This window comes from Acipenser ruthenus, chromosome 4 (assembly GCF_902713425.1).
Source record: "Acipenser ruthenus chromosome 4, fAciRut3.2 maternal haplotype, whole genome shotgun sequence".
Lineage (NCBI taxonomy): Eukaryota > Metazoa > Chordata > Actinopteri > Acipenseriformes > Acipenseridae > Acipenser > Acipenser ruthenus.
The window spans coordinates 57,712,291-57,729,508 of NC_081192.1; the positions used below are offsets into that span (position 1 = coordinate 57,712,291).

The window sequence follows — 17,218 nt, forward strand, 5'->3', positions numbered from 1 at the left end:
TATTTCTTGCTCTTATTGTATTACTTGTATTGTAACGCTTGAAATGTTTTTGCTTACGATTGTAAGTCGCCCTGGATAAGGGCGTCTGCTAAGAAATAAATAATAATAATAATAATAATATAATAAAAAGATAGCTTCTTATAGTAGTCATCCATTGAGGGTGATATAAAGTGTTAACATTTTTATAGAAACATTTTTAAGGATGTGTTGTAAGTGGTCACTGTATTTAAAGATCCATAAACATGATATTAATTATGTTATTAACAGTTAGAAATTACAAATTGAAATAACAATAACAATAACACTGAATACAATACAATTTAAAAAATAAATTCTTACTATAACATGTCATAAAAATAAAATAAACACCTATTTTTACATGATTCATAAATAGAAAAACTTAAAATCTTAAAAAACTTAAAATCTGTAAACTAAAGCATCACCATTTTAATTTTGGCATTCAAGGTTGAGGGTGGTGTTGTCCACAGTTGGTTTCCTACAATAACCTACAATGTGTCAGTTTTGTTATACCCCTTCAGTTATGGAAAAATGTAGCGTAAAAACACACCAATATCTTAACACTATATCATCTTAACATTATAATAATCAGAACCTTCATTATTCAACTACGTGCCCTCAAGGCTTTCAGCTATCTCATATTTCAACTGGTTGGAAGTGCTTGAGAGACTGCTTCTGCATCATTGCATAATAAAACCTCTTATAGTCACAGTGTTTTTCTTACTATTCTGTAATGTTACAGCTTTGCTACAGTGGCTAGACATCTTTGGTGTAACCAATATAATCCATCTGCTGTCCTGCTGTCCTTACTTTAATTGGGGCTGACGTGAGAACTCCTTCCATTACCACATTACATTACATCAATGAGTATTTGGAACTGCAAACACAAGTCAAAAAGGAAGTTAGAAAGGCCAAGAGAGAGATAGAAATCAATATTGCTAAGGGGGCTAAAACCAATTCCAAAATGTTTTTCCAATATTATAACAGCAAGAGAACATTCAAAGAGGAGGTTAAATGTCTAAGAGACACAAATGGCAAAATCATAGATCAAGAAAAAAAAAATAGCAAATATATTAAATGATTACTTTTCACAGGTTTTTACAAAGGAGGACACGGACAACATGCCCCACATGTCGACCTGTTCCTATCCAGTTTTAAATAACTTTAGCATAACAGAGGCAGAAGTGTTAAAGGGACTAGGAGCTCTTAAAATAAACAAATCCCCTGGGCCGGATGAGATCCTCCCAATAGTACTCAAAGAAATGAAAGAAGTTATTTACAAGCCGCTAACCAAGATCATGCAACAGTCTCTTGACACAGGGGTTGTACCGACAGACTGGAAAATAGCAAACGTAATACCGATCCACAAAAAGGGAGACAAAACTGAACCAGGTAACTACAGACCAATAAGCCTGACTTCTATTATATGTAAACTTATGGAAACTATAATAAGATCCAAAATGGAAAATTACCTATATGTTAACAATATCCTGGAAGACAGCCAGCATGGTTTTAGGAAAGGGAGATCATGTCTAACTAACCTACTTGACTTTTTTGAGGATGCAACATTGAAAATGGACAACTGCAAAGCATACGACATGGTCTATTTAGATTTCCAGAAAGCTTTTGACAAAGTCCCGCATAAAAGATTAATTCTCAAACTGAACGCAGTAGGGATTCAAGGAAATGCATGCACATGGATTAGGGAGTGGTTAACATGTAGAAAACAGAAAGTACTGATTAGAGGAGAAACCTCAAAATGGAGTGAGGTAACCAGTGGTGTACCACAGGGATCAGTATTAGGTCCTCTGCTATTCCTAATCTACATTAATGATTTAGACTCTGATATAGTAAGCAAACTCGTTAAATTTGCAGACGACACAAAAATAGGAGGAGTGGCAAACACTGTTGCAGCAGCAAAGGTCATTCAAAATGATCTAGACAGCATTCAGAACTGGGCAGACACATGGCAAATTACATTTCATAGAGAAAAGTGTAAAGTATTGCATGCGGGCAATAAAATAGTGAAATTGAAGAAGGGAACTATGAAAAAGACCTAGGAGTTTATGTTGACTCAGAAGTGTCTTCATCTAGACAATGTGGGGAAGCTATAAAAAAGGCTAACAAGATGCTTGGATATATTGTGAGAAGTGTTGAATTTAAATCAAGGGAAGTAATGTTAAAACTCTACAATGCATTAGTAAGACCTCACCTAGAATATTGTGTTCAGTTCTGGTCACCTCGTTACAAAAAGGATATTGCTGCTCTAGAAAGAGTGCAAAGAAGAGCAACCAGAATTATCCCGGGTTTAAAAGGCATGTCGTATGCAGACAGGCTAAAGGAATTGAATCTATTCAGTCTTGAACAAAGAAGACTACGCGGCGATCTGATTCAAACATTCAAAATCCTAAAAGGTATAGACAATGTCAACCCGGGGGACTTCTTTGACTTGAAAAAAGAAAAAAGTACCAGGGGTCATAAATGGAGATTAGATAAGGGGCATTCAGAACAGAAAATAGGAGGCACTTTTTTTCACAGAGAATTGTGAGGGTCTGGAACCAACTCCCCAGTAATGTTGTTGAAGCTGACACCCTGGGATCCTTCAAGAAGCTGCTTGATGAGATTCTGGGATCAATAAGCTACTAACAACCAAACAAGCAAGATGGGCTGAATGGCCTCTCGTTTGTAAACTTTCTTATGTTCTTATGTTCTAATGCAACTCATTAATCAAACATGTTCTTCTGAACGAGCAAAAGAAACCTGTCCCCATTGGAACCAGTCACTGTCAATGCTAAATGGCCATGTTTTGGTGCATACATCATCAAGAGATGGATGTTCTTGCTGATTCCTGTTTGTCTGCTAATGCCTTAGGGTGGACTGTGTTTGTACACTTTTGTTGCTGGCACTGTTATAGTAACTAATAGGTCTAAGAGAGGAAAGTGCATTCTAAATCTATTTACAATCTAATTAAACCCCAACCCATTTGAATAGCTCGGGTGACGTATGGTGGCTTTTAATAGATGCTTGGAGGTAATCCAATCTAAAATAACACAATCAGTTTAAATCTGAGGTCAAACCTGGAGGTACTCCATGTCATAGATCTTTATTACTATATATAGGAGGTGATAACATCTGGCCCACCTGGAATCTAAGTATTGGTACAGGTGAATACATACATATTGTGAGATCATTAATATTGTTATTTAATTCATCAAATATCGGAAGGGGGGCCAATAGGAAAAGGTACAGTATTTCAGAATTTCACAAATTCAGTCTCATGGACAGGCACAAAAACTAATGCAACTCAGGATAACTAGTAGCAATGAGGGCTTGCCTGACCACCATAATAGCAACAAAATCGGTTTTAAATAAATTACAGACAATAACAGCATGATTTTCAAAAGGGGCATAATAAGAACTAGGGTGCAAAGTGATTTCTAAAAGCTGATTTGGGTCACTAAGTATATGGTTTTCAAAGGGTTTAGATGAAATGATTTGTGAATTCACTTGTTGACCCTTTAAAAATATAAATCAAGTGATGTGGTTACATAAATCAGGTTTTAAAAATAATTTTGCGATCTAGTTCTTATTTTGCCCCTTTTGAAAATCATGCTATATGTGTTTTTATTCTCTCCAGAGAAAAAAGTTATGTGACTGTGTGGCAATGTGCCCCGCCCCTGTGTGCAATTGTGTGTTATGTGTTGTATGTTGCGTGTGTAAATGTTGGTGCATAGTCATTGGTACACGGGATATAAACGGGTCTGTGTTTCACGTGTATTTAAAAAGTGTATATTTGTATTTAGGCACGGGATTGCACATCACGCACGTGCATTTAAAATATAATGTGTGGCACGGGGTTGCACGTAATGAATTCACGTGCTGGGATTCAAGTGAATAATTAATTAGTAATTGAATCCCAGCACAAACAGTATAAATAGACGCACGTTTCTTGCAGTCGGGGTTGGGTGTTCGGAAGAGGAGAACGGGTGAGAGAGAGAAAGGAGTTAAAATAAGTGATATAATTATAAGTGTTTTGTACTCACCGTGTTTGTTTGTCTCCGTGCACCGTTTGTTAAGTGTTTTGTCTGTCTGTTTATTTTGGCGTCAAGTGCCGTGTCCCGTGTTTTTGTTACAACCTTTTTATTTTCTGTATTAAATGCTGAGCGCAATCACGCGCCCAGCTTAAACCCAAATCTCTGTTTGTTGTGTTCCTGTTTCTGGTCTGACGCCACCCACTCCGGCCGTCTTTGTGACACGTGGTTTCAGAAGTGGGATCGACAGCGCCTCCAGGACTCAGGCCAGAGCAGGAACCGCAGTTTTGGATTTAAAAAAAATATATATAAAATAAAAAAAAAAAAATGGCAGAAGACGCCATCAAAGTGCGGGACTGGATGCTGGAAAATGCTGGGCTGGAGGCCCAGTCTATACCAGTAGTCGTCCAGTTCCTGCAGTTTATGGATAGGGAACGATGGGAGGCTTATGCAAGGGAGCAGACCGTAAGCACCTGGGAGGAAGGTGTGGGTTTGGTCCTCAGCTACCTGGAGGCAATTATAAGTGGAACAGCAGCCCAGGTAGCAGTCCCACCAGCAGAGGAAGAATGCCTGCTGTCCCCGTCTCCACCAGCAGAGGAAGAATTCCTGCTGGTTTTGCCTCCACAGCCCAAGCGGGAGGAGCCTGAGTGTCCACAGCCCAAGCGGGAGGAGCCTGAACGTCCTACGCCTGAGTGGGAGGAGCCCGAACGTCCTACGCCTGAGTGGGAGGAGCCCGAACGTCCTACGCCTGAGTGGGAGGAGCCCGAACGTCCTACGCCTGAGTGGGGGGAGCCCGAACGTCCACAGCCCAAAAGGGAGGAGTCGGTGCGTCCACAGCCCAACAGGGAGGAGTCGGTGCGTCCACAGCCCAACAGGGAGGAGTCGGGGCGTCCACAGCCCAAAAGGGAGGAGTCGGTGCGTCCACAGCCCGACGAGAGGGAAGTCGGGGCTTCCACAGCCCTAGGACCCAAGCTGCCAGCAGAGGGTGAATACCTGCTGGTCCCACCTCCACCAGCAGAGGTTGAATGCCTGCTGGTTCCACCTCCACCGCAGTGGGAGGACTGCTTGCCCCTCCCACCTCCACCAGCAGAGGGTGAATACCTGCTGGTTCCACCTCCACCGCAGTGGGAGGACTGCTGGCCCCTCCCACCTCCACCAGCAGAGGGTGAATACCTGCTGGTTCCACCACTGCCAGGAGCAGAGGAGCTGGAGCTGCCTCTGCCTCCACCACCGCCAGGAGCAGAGGAGCTGGAGCTGCCTCTGCCTCCACCACCGACAGGAGCAGAGGAGCTGGAGCTGCCTCTGCCTCCGCCACCGCCCAGAGCAGAGGAGCAGGAGCTGCCTCTGCTGCCCGTACCTCCGCAGGGAGTACGGTGGCCGGAGCCCCAGAAAGGGGAGCTGCCGGCCACGAAGAAGGGGGAGGAGGTCTGGAGACCACCAACCCCAGCAGCAGTTTCGCTGCCGGAGATCGTGGGGGAGGTCAGGAGACCTGCTCCCACTGCAGCAGTTTCGCTGCCGGAGATCGTGGGGGAGGTCCGGAGACCTGCTCCCACTGCAGCTTCTTCGCTGCCGGCAGTACTGTGGTCGGAGCCCCACCAAAGGGAGCTGCCGGCTACGAAGAAGGGGGAGGTCGGGGGACCACCTGCCCCCGCAGCTTTTTCGCTGCAGGACGGGACCAACAGGCTGTCAGCCGTGCCACTACCGGCAGGGGTGCTGACAGCATGGCCAGCCATGGGCCCACTGAAGCCTCCCTTCCCAGCCCGAGACTTTGTCCTGGACTGCTGGGTTTTTAAGGGGGGAGGTGGCCGTTGAGGCCATGTGTGCTGCGCACAAGGGGGGGTATATGTGGCAATGTGCCCCGCCCCTGTGTGCAATTGTGTGTTATGTGTTGTATGTTGCGTGTGTAAATGTTGGTGCATAGTCATTGGTACACGGGATATAAACGGGTCTGTGTTTCACGTGTATTTAAAAAGTGTATATTTGTATTTAGGCACGGGATTGCACATCACGCACGTGCATTTAAAATATAATGTTTGGCACAGGGTTGCACGTAATGAATTCACGTGCTGGGATTCAAGTGAATAATTAATTAGTAATTGAATCCCAGCACAAACAGTATAAATAGACGCACGTTTCTTGCAGTCGGGGTTGGGTGTTCGGAAGAGGAGAACGGGTGAGAGAGAGAAAGGAGTTAAAATAAGTGATATAATTATAAGTGTTTTGTACTCACCGTGTTTGTTTGTCTCCGTGCACCGTTTGTTAAGTGTTTTGTCTGTCTGTTTATTTTGGCGTCAAGTGCCGTGTCCTGTTTTGTATTCCATTGTTCAAACCTTTTATTTGTTAATAAACGCTGAGTGCAGCCATTGCACTCAGCTCATCATCACCACCGTCTGTGTATTCCTTTTCTGGTCTGACACCACCCACTCTGGCCGTCTTTGTGACAGACTGTCACCAAGTAGTTTATACAAAGATTTGAGATAAACACTTAAACCGTTAAATCTTTGTAACCATGCTGTAAAATCTGTCAGATTCAGACTGTAATATTTTTAAATGTTGGACCTCATTCATTTATTTCCATCACTATTTAAAAGTGTATATTGTTACTTTAATTAAACCATGAAAATATCAGCTCCACAGGTTTTTCCTAAAAAATGTTATCCGTGTAACCAAAAACATGTAGGAAATTATTATTTTTTGGTTCCCTGAGCAACTGCAGAAAGTAAATAGATTGAAGTTAGCAGGTTACGACTACTCCCACAGCACACCTTGCTATGCAGAGGTGTTAGTAATAGTTAGTTTTTTTTTTTTATTTAGTCGTTGCCAATTAGTTTTTATTATTTTCTCCCCAGTTTGAAATGCCCAATTATTTTATTATGCTCAGCTCACCGCTACCACCCCTGCGCTGACTCGGGAGGGGCGAAGATGAACACACGCTGTCCTCCGAAGCTTGTGCCGTCAGCCGCCCGCTTCTTTACACACTGCGAACTCACCGTGCAGCCGCCTCAGAGCTACAGCGTCGGAGGACAACGCAGCTCTGGGCAGCTTACAGGCAAGCCCGCAGGCGCCCGGCCAGACTACAGGGGTCGCTGGTGAGCCGAGGACACCCTGGCCGACCTAACCCTCCCTCCACCCGGGCGACGCTCTGCCAATTGAGCGCCGCCCCCTGGAAGCTCCCGTCCACGGTCGGCTGTGGAATAGCCTGGAGTCGAACTCGCGACGTCCAGATAGAGCGCATCCTGAACTCTGGCGAGTGCTTTTACTGGATGCGCCACTCGGGAGCCAGTAATAGTTAGTTTTGACTGGTTAATGTATGCTAGAAAAAAACATTTGCTGTGTACCTCAGAACAATACAGTGCAACAATAAATCTGAGGTGAAGTGTACTTAAACACCTGGCTGTATGAGTTCAGTGTACTTAAACACCTGGCTGTATGAGTTCAGTGTATTTAAACACCTGGCTGTAGGAGTTCAGAATATTTAAATACCTGGCTGACTGAATATAAGAACATAAGAACATAAGAAAGTTTACAAACGAGAGGGGGCCATTCGGCCCATCTTGCTCGTTTGGTTGTTAGTAGCTTATTGATCCCAGAATCTCATCAAGCAGCTTCTTGAAGGATCCCAAGGTGTCAGCTTCAACAACATTACTGGGGAGTTGGTTCCAGATCCTCACAATTCTCTGTAAAAAAGTGCCTCCTATTTTCTGCTCTGAATGCCCCTTTATCTAATCTACATTTGTGAACCCTGGTCCTTGTTTCTTTTTTCAGGTCGAAAAAGTCCCTTTGGTCGACATTGTCTATACCTTTTAGGATTTTGAATGCTTGAATCAGATCACCGTGTAGTCTTCTTTGTTCAAGACTGAATAGATTCAATTCTTTTAGCCTGTCTGCATACGACATGCCTTTTAAACCCGGAATAATTCTGGTCGCTCTTCTTTGCACTCTTTCTAGAGCAGCAATATCCTTTTTGTAACGAGGTGACCAGAACTGAACACAATATTCTAGGTGAGGTCTTACTAATGCATTGTAAAGTTTTAACATTACTTCCCTTGATTTAAATTCAACACTTTTCACTATATATCCGAGCATCTTCTTGGCCTTTTTTTATAGCTTCCCCATATTGTCTAGATGAAGACATTTCTGAGTCAACATAAACTCCTAGGTCTTTTTCACAGTTCCCTTCTTCAATTTCATTATCTCCCATATGACATTTATAATGCACATTTTTATTGCCTGTGTGCAGTACCTTACACTTTTCTCCATTAAATGTCATTTGCCATGTGTCTGCCCAGTTCTGAATGCTGTCTAGATATTTTTGAATGACCTTTGCAGCAGTGTTTGCCACTCCTCCAATTTTTGTGTCATCTGCAAATTTAACAAGTTTGCTTACTATACCAGAATCTAAGTCATTATTATTAGAATAGAAATAGCAGAGGACCTAATATTGATCCCTATGGCACTCCACTGGTTACCTCGCTCCATTTTGAGGTTTCTCCTCTAATCAGTACTTTCTGTTTTCTACATGTTAACCACTCCCTAATCCATGTGCATGCATTTCCTTGAATCCCTATGCGTTCAATTTGAGAATTAATCTTTTATGCAGGACTTTGTCAGAAGCTTTCTGGAAATCTAAATAAACCATGTCATATGCTTTGCAATTATCAATTGTCGATGTCGCATCCTCAAAAAGGTTAGTTAGACAAAATCTCCCTTTCCTAAAACCATGCTGACTGTCTCCCAGAATACTGTTACCATATAGGTAATTTTCCATTTTGGATCTTATTATAGTTTCCATAAGTTTACATATAATAGAAGTCAGGCTTATTGTTCTGTAGTTACCTGGTTCGGGTTTGTCTCCCTTTTTGTGGATCGGTATTACATTTGCAATTTTTTGTGTCAAGAGAGTGTTGCATGATTGTGCTTAGTGGTTTGTAAATAACTTCTTTAATTTCTTTGAGTACTATTGGGAGGCTCTTATCTGGCCCAGGGGATTTGTTTATTTTAAGAGCTCCTGGTCCCTTTAACACTAGACGGACCGGAGATATACTCATACCTAAAAGCCCCGCAGCAGTCTTTCTGACGGCTGTATTCAAAACACTGTAAATAGTATAACGAAAGGAGAAACAGTCGGATGTAATTATTTTTTTTTTTATTGTGTAGGTCACATAAACATCTGAACAACCGAAGCATATATATATATATATATATATATATATATATATATATATATATATATATATATATAGTAACACAGCAGGGAGGGGGTTAATCCTCCCTGCATGGAAGAAAACATGTGCAGAATGCACAGTTGTGTTAATTGTTAATGATCCCCTGCACCTGGTAATTATTGTTAAATTAGAACCAGGTGCAGGGTATTTAAATGAAGCAGCCAGTCTGTTCTAGGCTGCTGTGTGGAGAGCCCGCTTGGTTGTGTGTACAAGTGTAGAAAGGTAGTGTAAACCTGTGTGGTTTGTTTTGTTGTGAAGATTTTGTTTTGTGTTCCAGGTAAACAGCTTAGCTGTCCTGATTTATAGTTTAGGTTCCTGTTATGTCTAGTTAGTGCTCGTAAAGAGCTAGGTGTTTGTTTTGTATTTTGATTTCTGTTTGTATTATTAAAAGTGCGCGGAAGCGCTGAACCCCCAATTTCTGTGTCTGGGTCAATTTTTAAAGGGGCAACGAACCCGAGTGGGGGCAATACGTTACAATATATATATATATATATATATATATATATATATATATATATATATATATATATATAATTAACATTTATTTTACAAATCAAAACAAGAAAATGTAAATAAATATACCTCTGAACAGACATCGGTTTACAACATACATATTTATAAAACTGAAACGATAGCAATACATTTTAACTTTTCAACGGCAATCGGTTTATTATCAGATGAGCAAAAGCAACTGAACACCACAAATAAATAAACTTAGAAAAAAAACATTTTACAGAAGCGCACAGCACAAGAAGTTGAAGAAAGTCTAATTTTTTTTTTCTTTTTTATGACTAAAGGGTATTCCTTTACCTTGAGTCTAAGGCTGTTCACAATCAACACAGATAATGTGCTTCTCCACGCCACCTTTCTGCACAGGGCACAGCTGTTCGAAGTTTTATTTTTATTGCACTTGCCAACCTGGCATTTGCGTCTCTTGCATCTCTCAGCGGGGTTGCCAGCTTCAGCTGTGGGTACAGGCTTGGCAGTCTCCCTCTGTTCCAAATGCTTCATGTAAAGTTGCTGTACTAACTGTAAAATATATTCTTTCCTTGGTAAATTCTTCTCCGTGCATTCTTTGTAAAGTACCCAGGAGTTGATGGCTGCCAGGTCCAATACATTGTAAAAAATCTGAACAGACCACCGTCAGGAGCCAGCTTTCACAAAATACTTCTGTGCCATCTGATCCAAAACATCAACTCCATATTTTGTTGCGTTGTCTCTTGTATTTATTTTCACTAGTCCCAATGCTAATTGACTGACCAAAGCAGCACAGCTGGCAAGCAGGCGCCAGCTAAACACATTGTGGACTGGTAAATAAAAATAATAAAGTAGAATACCATTCTGTATAATGAAAATACAATTGTTTTCTGTATGGTCAGCAATATGACTACTCCCGGGGCTTTTAGGTATAATGTAATATATCTCCTTTATTTCTGCACTCCCGTGTTTCATGCTTTGTGAGAATATTTAATACATACGGACAGAAAGGTACATGAACGCACAGCCCCATATGTGTTACACGACTGGAGAAAATTACATTTTAAAACCAAAAACTGCCAAAATGACCACGGCGGGGCTTCTAGTGTTAACACTTCTGCCTCTGTTATGCAAAAGTTATTTAAAACTGGATAGGAACAGGTCGACATGTGGGGCATGTTTCCCGTATCCTCCTTTGTAAAAACTTGTGAAAAGTAATCATTTAATATATTTGCTATTTTTTCTCTTCATCTATGATTTTGCCATTTGTATCTCTTAGACATTTTACCTCCTTGTGACAGAAATACAATGAGTTCTGGTGATAAATCTTCCTCCCGACCTGTGAGGGCGCTAAAGAACAGGAGGAGAAGTATCTGGAAGGGCTGGCCTGACAGTTCGTTTCCGGGACCGGGAAGTGGGTCAGCCTGGAAGGAAGCGAGACTCTGTTGTAAGACTGTATTGATTTGACAGGTAAACGAGGGGCAGCTGCAAGTAATAAGGCAGCTGCAACCGTTTACCTAGATATCATGCGGGATTACATATAGGGGCCAGGGTAACGCTGTTCTTTTCCTTCGTTTGGGTTAAACGTTTGGAGAGAGAAGGATCGAGAGAGGAGCTCTCATCGTTAAAAAGAAATAATTACGTGTTGTGTTGTGTTGTGTTTGTCTGTGTAATTGTCTGTGTTTTTCATCACCAGACAGTTAAAGCACTACTCCGGAGCTGTCGCCAAGGGTCAGCACTATCCGGAGCACCACTGCACCCCGCACTATCTGTGTTTGCCCCAGCAATACTGCACTCACCCAGGACTGGTGACCGTCTGTTTGTTTTTGTTCAGGACTGTGCCTTGTTTATTGTTATCCCCGTGCGTTACACATCGTTGTGTATCGCCGGGGATTTAGTTGCTTTGCGGTCACCAGACCTGGAAAAAAAGAATAAAGCACTGTTTTCACTGGAATACCGTTGTCTGCCTGTCACTCCTGCACCGCATCACCGCTACACCTGTTCCCCTTACTTACCACTTTGCCACACGTGGTGTTAGAAGTGGGATCATGGACCGCAACGCACTGGCGGAGCTGCTGCAGGCACTGGAGAGCAGACGCGACGCAGAGGAGAGAAGGAGGGAGGAGCGCTACACAGCGCTCATTGAACGGGTAGGGCTGGCCGTGGCTGCAGCGACGACCCCTACCACAACACCGCGGATGTCGCCCCCGAAGGCACGGGCAATGAAAATGTCGGCGGAGGATGACCCGGAGGCGTATTTGGTGGCGTTCGAGCGGCTGGCTACCGCGGCGGCTTGGCCGCGGGAGTTCTGGGCCAGCCAGTTGGGACCCTGCCTGATTGGGGAGGCTCAGGCAGCCTACCAAGCAATGAATGACCAGCACGCCACCGAGTACGACCTGGTCAAACAGGCTATCCTCCGCCGGCTAAACATCACTACCGAGACCCACCGGGCGCGGTTTAGGGAATACCGGAGAGCCCCGGAGACACGCCCCAGGGTGGTTGCGGAGAGGTTGTGCGACCACATGGTGCATTGGCTGACCCCCGGGAAGAAGACCGCCCAGCAGATGGGGGAAGCCATTGTGGTAGAGCAGTTCTGCCATGTGGTCGGCGCCGAGACCCAGGCGTGGATACGGCGCCACAACCCCGACACCCTGGAGGAGGCGGTCAAATTGGCTGAAGATTTTGAAGACTCCCTGACCTCTGCCCGGATCGGGATCCTGTCAGCCCCTGCCCTTCGGAGCAGCTGAGCTCTCTCTCCCTCTCCTCCAACACCATCACCACCACCCCCCTCGTTCCAGGGACCCCGACCTCCCAGAGCACCGACCCCATTGGGCCCCCTTGCCTCCCCCCCATGGAGACCAAGGTTGGCCCCCAGCTGGGGTAGAGGTGCTGCCCCTGCCCCGTTGCCATACCAGCAGCGGGACAGATTTGTAACCTATGCCCCCTCTGTCCCTCCTATCTGTTTTAGGTGCCACCAGCCGGGACATCTGGCCAGGTCATGCCCCGCTGCCATGGAGTGTGACGTGGCCGCGTGCAATTGGGCACCTGAAACTGGTAAGCGTGGGGAAAATGGTCGGGAGGGGCCTTGTCTGATTAATGTTGTGTTAGGGAATGTGAAAACCCACGCATTAGTGGACACAGGGTGTGAGCAGACCACAAGGTCAGGTGGCCATCTCCTGTATCCATGGAGACACGGCGGCATACCCCACCTTAAAAGTATATTTATCGGTAGGACCGATAAAACGTCACCTTGTAGTCGGGGTGGCGGAAAGGTTGCCACACCCAGTTATTCTGGGCCGAGACTGGCCAAAATTCAAAGAATTGATGCAAATAATGGCAGTCTCAGCCACACACGTAAACGTGGCAGGAAAAAAAAAAAAGGAACGGATTGGTGATGTGTTTCCTTTTCACACTGAAATGTTTTCCCCTCTTTTCCGTCCTAGAAAAACGAATAAGGAGAGACGGACCGCAAAATGGGAGGGAGCGTTGTTGAGACAAGGCTGGGGTCTGGTGGGAGAGTGCTGCAATGGTAATAAACGCCAGTCGAAGGGAGTGGGAACGCAGTGTGACCGAGAGAGCGAGGTTACTGGACCGACTAGAGCAGAGGTTATTCCAGCCCCTCTCAATGTACCGGACCCGTGGTACTCAAGCGCGGACCTAGTGTGGGGCCAACATAACGACCCGTCACTGGTGCACGCTTGGGGACAGGTCCGGTCCATTGAAGGTAAGGATGTTGAAGGCGCTGGGGCGCTAGTATATCCACACTTCAGTATCAAGGGGCAATTACTGTATAGGGTAAACCTAGCCGCGGGCACAGGACAGCCTGTAACACAATTATTGGTTCCCCCGTCTTGTCGGCTGGAGGTCATGAGGCTGGCGCATGATATCCCTTTTGCGGGGCACCTCGGAGCCAAGAAGACGAGGGAACGGATATTGGCTCGATTCTATTGGGTAGGTCTTCATACTGATGTGTCGAAATATGTAGCCACATGCCCAGACTGCCAGCGAGTAGCGCCGGGTCGAGTGCGCCCCGCCCCTTTGGTCCCACTGCCGATTATTTCCACTCCTTTCGAGCACATTGCAATGGACATAGTCGGCCCTTTGCTACCTTCTGACTCCGGGTATACGCACATTTTAGTAGTGGTGGATTATGCAACGCGATACCCGGAGGCAGTTCCATTGAGGTCCACTAGTGCCGCTGCAATAGCCACAGAGTTAGCGCAGATTATGGCTAGAGTAGGGATCCCCAAGGAGATTTTGACCGATCACGGAACTAATTTTTTGTCCAATACGTTACAGCAGGTGTACAAAATATTAAAAATACGTCCCATCAGGACGTCCGTTTATCATCCACAATCGGACGGTCTGGTGGAACGTTTTAATCAGACCTTAAAGTCGATGCTGAGGCGATTTGTAACACAAGAGCAAAAACATTGGGCATCACTTCTCCCCTACCTCCTTTTTGCAGTGAGAGAAGTGCCGCAGAGTTCAACGGGGTTCTCCCCCTTTGAGCTCCTGTACGGCCGGCAGCCTCGCGGCATTCTCGACCTGCTGAGAGAGGGGTGGGAGGAGCACAAAGGCTCGTCTAAAAATGTAGTGAAGTATGTGCTCCTACTCAGAGATCGCCTGGATTTGGTCGGTCGTTTGGCCCGAGACAACCTCAGATCGGCTCAGCACCGACAAGAGCAGCATTACAACAAAAATGCACGGATTCGAACCTTTCGACCAGGAGACAAGGTAATGCTGCTACTTCCCTCATCAGAGTCAAAACTGTGTGCTAAATGGCAGGGGCCGTATGAGGTGATTCGGGCTATAGGGAAAGTAAATTATGAAATTAGACAGCCCGATCGCCGGAATGAATGTGAAATTTACCATGTTAATTTGTTGAAGCCCTGGCAGGCAAGGGAGGTCTTATTTATAGCCCCAGGCAATATGGAGGATGATTTAGGTCCCTGTCCAGAGACCCCGAGCACAAGAGCGATTTCAATGGGGGAACAGTTAGTTCCGGATCAGCAAAGAGAGCTGCGTAAGCTTATTGAGGAGTTCAGCGATGTTTTTTCTGATGTGCCCGGCAGGACAAACTTAGTTGAATATGACATTATCTCTCCTCCAGGTGTCACAGTGCGAGAGAGACCGTACCGGATCCCGGAAAGTCGACGAAGTGGCGTTCGCAAAGAGGTATGGGATATGCTCGAGCTTGGAGTGATTGAACCTTCCAGGAGCGAGTGGTGCAGTCCTATTGTAATAGTGGCCAAGAAGGACGGCACCAACCACTTCTGCGTAGATTTCAGGAAGGTAAATGCTATTGCTAAGTTCGATGCGTATCCCATGCCTCGGGTCGACGAACTTTTAGACAGACTGGGAAAAGCGAGGTTTATTTCCACTCTGGACCTGACGAAGGGATACTGGCAAATCCCTTTAACCCGCAGCTCCAGAGAGAAAACCGCATTTTCAACACCAGAGGGGCTGTTCCACTTTAAAACCATGCCATTTGGGCTACATGGTGCGCCCGCTGCCTTTCAGAGGCTGATGGACCAGGTTTTACGCCCACATCATGAATATGCAGCAGCGTATATTGATGACGTGGTGATTTACAGCTCCACCTGGCGAGAGCATTTGGCTAGGGTTGCAGCCGTTCTTCAGTCTCTAAGGGCAGCCCGGCTGACAGCTAACTTAAGGAAATGTGCGTTTGCCAAGACAGAGACTCAATATTTGGGATTTTTAATGGGAAATGGAAGGGTGAGACCTGTGGTCACCAAAATCCAGGCTTTGGTTGATGCAGCGATCCCCAAAACCAAGACTCAGGTGAGGTCACTACTGGGCTTAGCCGGTTATTACCGCCGCTTCATCCCCGAGTACGCCACAGTGGTTAACCCGTTAGTCGACCTCACCAAAAAGAGTGCTCCAAATTTGATTAAATGGTCAGCTGAGTGTCAGGGGGCGTTTGATATGATTAAGCGTAAACTTTGCCAGGCCCCCACCCTTATTACCCCAGATTTCACCAAGAGATTCATCCTTCACACCGACGCCTCGGATGTAGGTTTGGGTGCAGTCTTGTCCCAAAAAGTAGCTGGAGTAGAACACCCGATATTGTACATAAGCAAAAAAATGTTACCTCGGGAACGTAACTACTCCGTAGTCGAAAAAGAGTGTTTAGCCATTAAATGGGCTACTCACTCTTTACGATACTACCTGCTGGGACACTCATTTGATCTGGTCACAGACCATGCCCCACTCAAGTGGTTAAGCACAATGAAGGACAGCAATGCCCGGATAACTCGGTGGTATCTGGCATTGCAGCCCTTCATGTACCACATGGTACACCGTGCGGGGAAAGACCACCAAAATGCGGATTATTTTTCCCGGGAGGGGGGAGTAATGGGAAAGGTAGATTTAGCCGAGTGTTCCTTCGGCTCCACTCTGAGCGGTGGGATATGTGACAGAAATACAATGAGTTCTGGTGATAAATCTTCCTCCCGACCTGTGAGGGCGCTAAAGAACAGGAGGAGAAGTATCTGGAAGGGCTGGCCTGACAGTTCGTTTCCGGGACCGGGAAGTGGGTCAGCCTGGAAGGAAGCGAGACTCTGTTGTAAGACCGTATTGATTTGACAGGTAAACGAGGGGCAGCTGCAAGTAATAAGGCAGCTGCAACCGTTTACCTAGATATCATGCGGGATTACATATAGGGGCCAGGGTAACGCTGTTCTTTTCCTTCGTTTGGGTTAAACGTTTGGAGAGAGAAGGATCGAGAGAGGAGCTCTCATCGTTAAAAAGAAATAATTACGTGTTGTGTTGTGTTGTGTTTGTCTGTGTAATTGTCTGTGTTTTTCACCACCAGACAGTTAAAGCACTACTCCGGAGCTGTCGCCAAGGGTCAGCACTATCCGGAGCACCACTGCACCCCGCACTATCTGTGTTTGCCCCAGCAATACTGCACTCACCCAGGACTGGTGACCGTCTGTTTGTTTTTGTTCAGGACTGTGCCTTGTTTATTGTTATCCCCGTGCGTTACACATCGTTGTGTATCGCCGGGGATTTAGTTGCTTTGCGGTCACCAGACCTGGAAAAAAAGAATAAAGCACTGTTTTCACTGGAATACCGTTGTCTGCCTGTCACTCCTGCACCGCATCACCGCTACACCTGTTCCCCTTACTTACCACTTTGCCACACTCCTCTTTGAATTTGGTTTTAGCCCCCTTAGCAATGCTCATTTCTATCTCTTGGCCTTTCTAACTTCCGTTTGACTTGTGTTTGCAGTTCCAAGTACTCTTTCTGTGTACTTTGTACTTGGCCCCTTTTAAACTCACTGCAAAGTGCCTTTTTTTTCTCTCTCTCTCTCTCTCTATATATATACACTACCGGTCAAAAGTTTTAGAACACCCCCATTTTTCCAGTTTTTATTGAAATTTAAGCAGTTCAAGTCCAGTGAGTAACCTGAAATGGTACAAAGGTAAGCGGTAAACTGCC

The 17,218-nt window shown here is 45.2% G+C and overlaps 2 protein-coding genes across 3 annotated transcripts in view; one reads left to right on the forward strand and one right to left on the reverse strand.

The window, feature by feature from the left end:
• Nucleotides 1-17,218, reverse strand: part of adcy8 (adenylate cyclase 8 (brain)) — a 229,790-nt gene that overhangs the window by 199,715 nt on the left and 12,857 nt on the right. The window lies entirely within an intron of this gene.
• Nucleotides 11,794-16,847, forward strand: LOC131736907 (SCAN domain-containing protein 3-like). The gene is made up of 2 exons (XM_059022600.1): nt 11,794-12,805; nt 16,590-16,847. Exon 1 carries the CDS (start codon nt 11,800-11,802, stop codon nt 12,496-12,498), a length of 699 nt encoding a protein of 232 aa, XP_058878583.1. The 5' UTR covers nt 11,794-11,799; the 3' UTR covers nt 12,499-12,805; nt 16,590-16,847.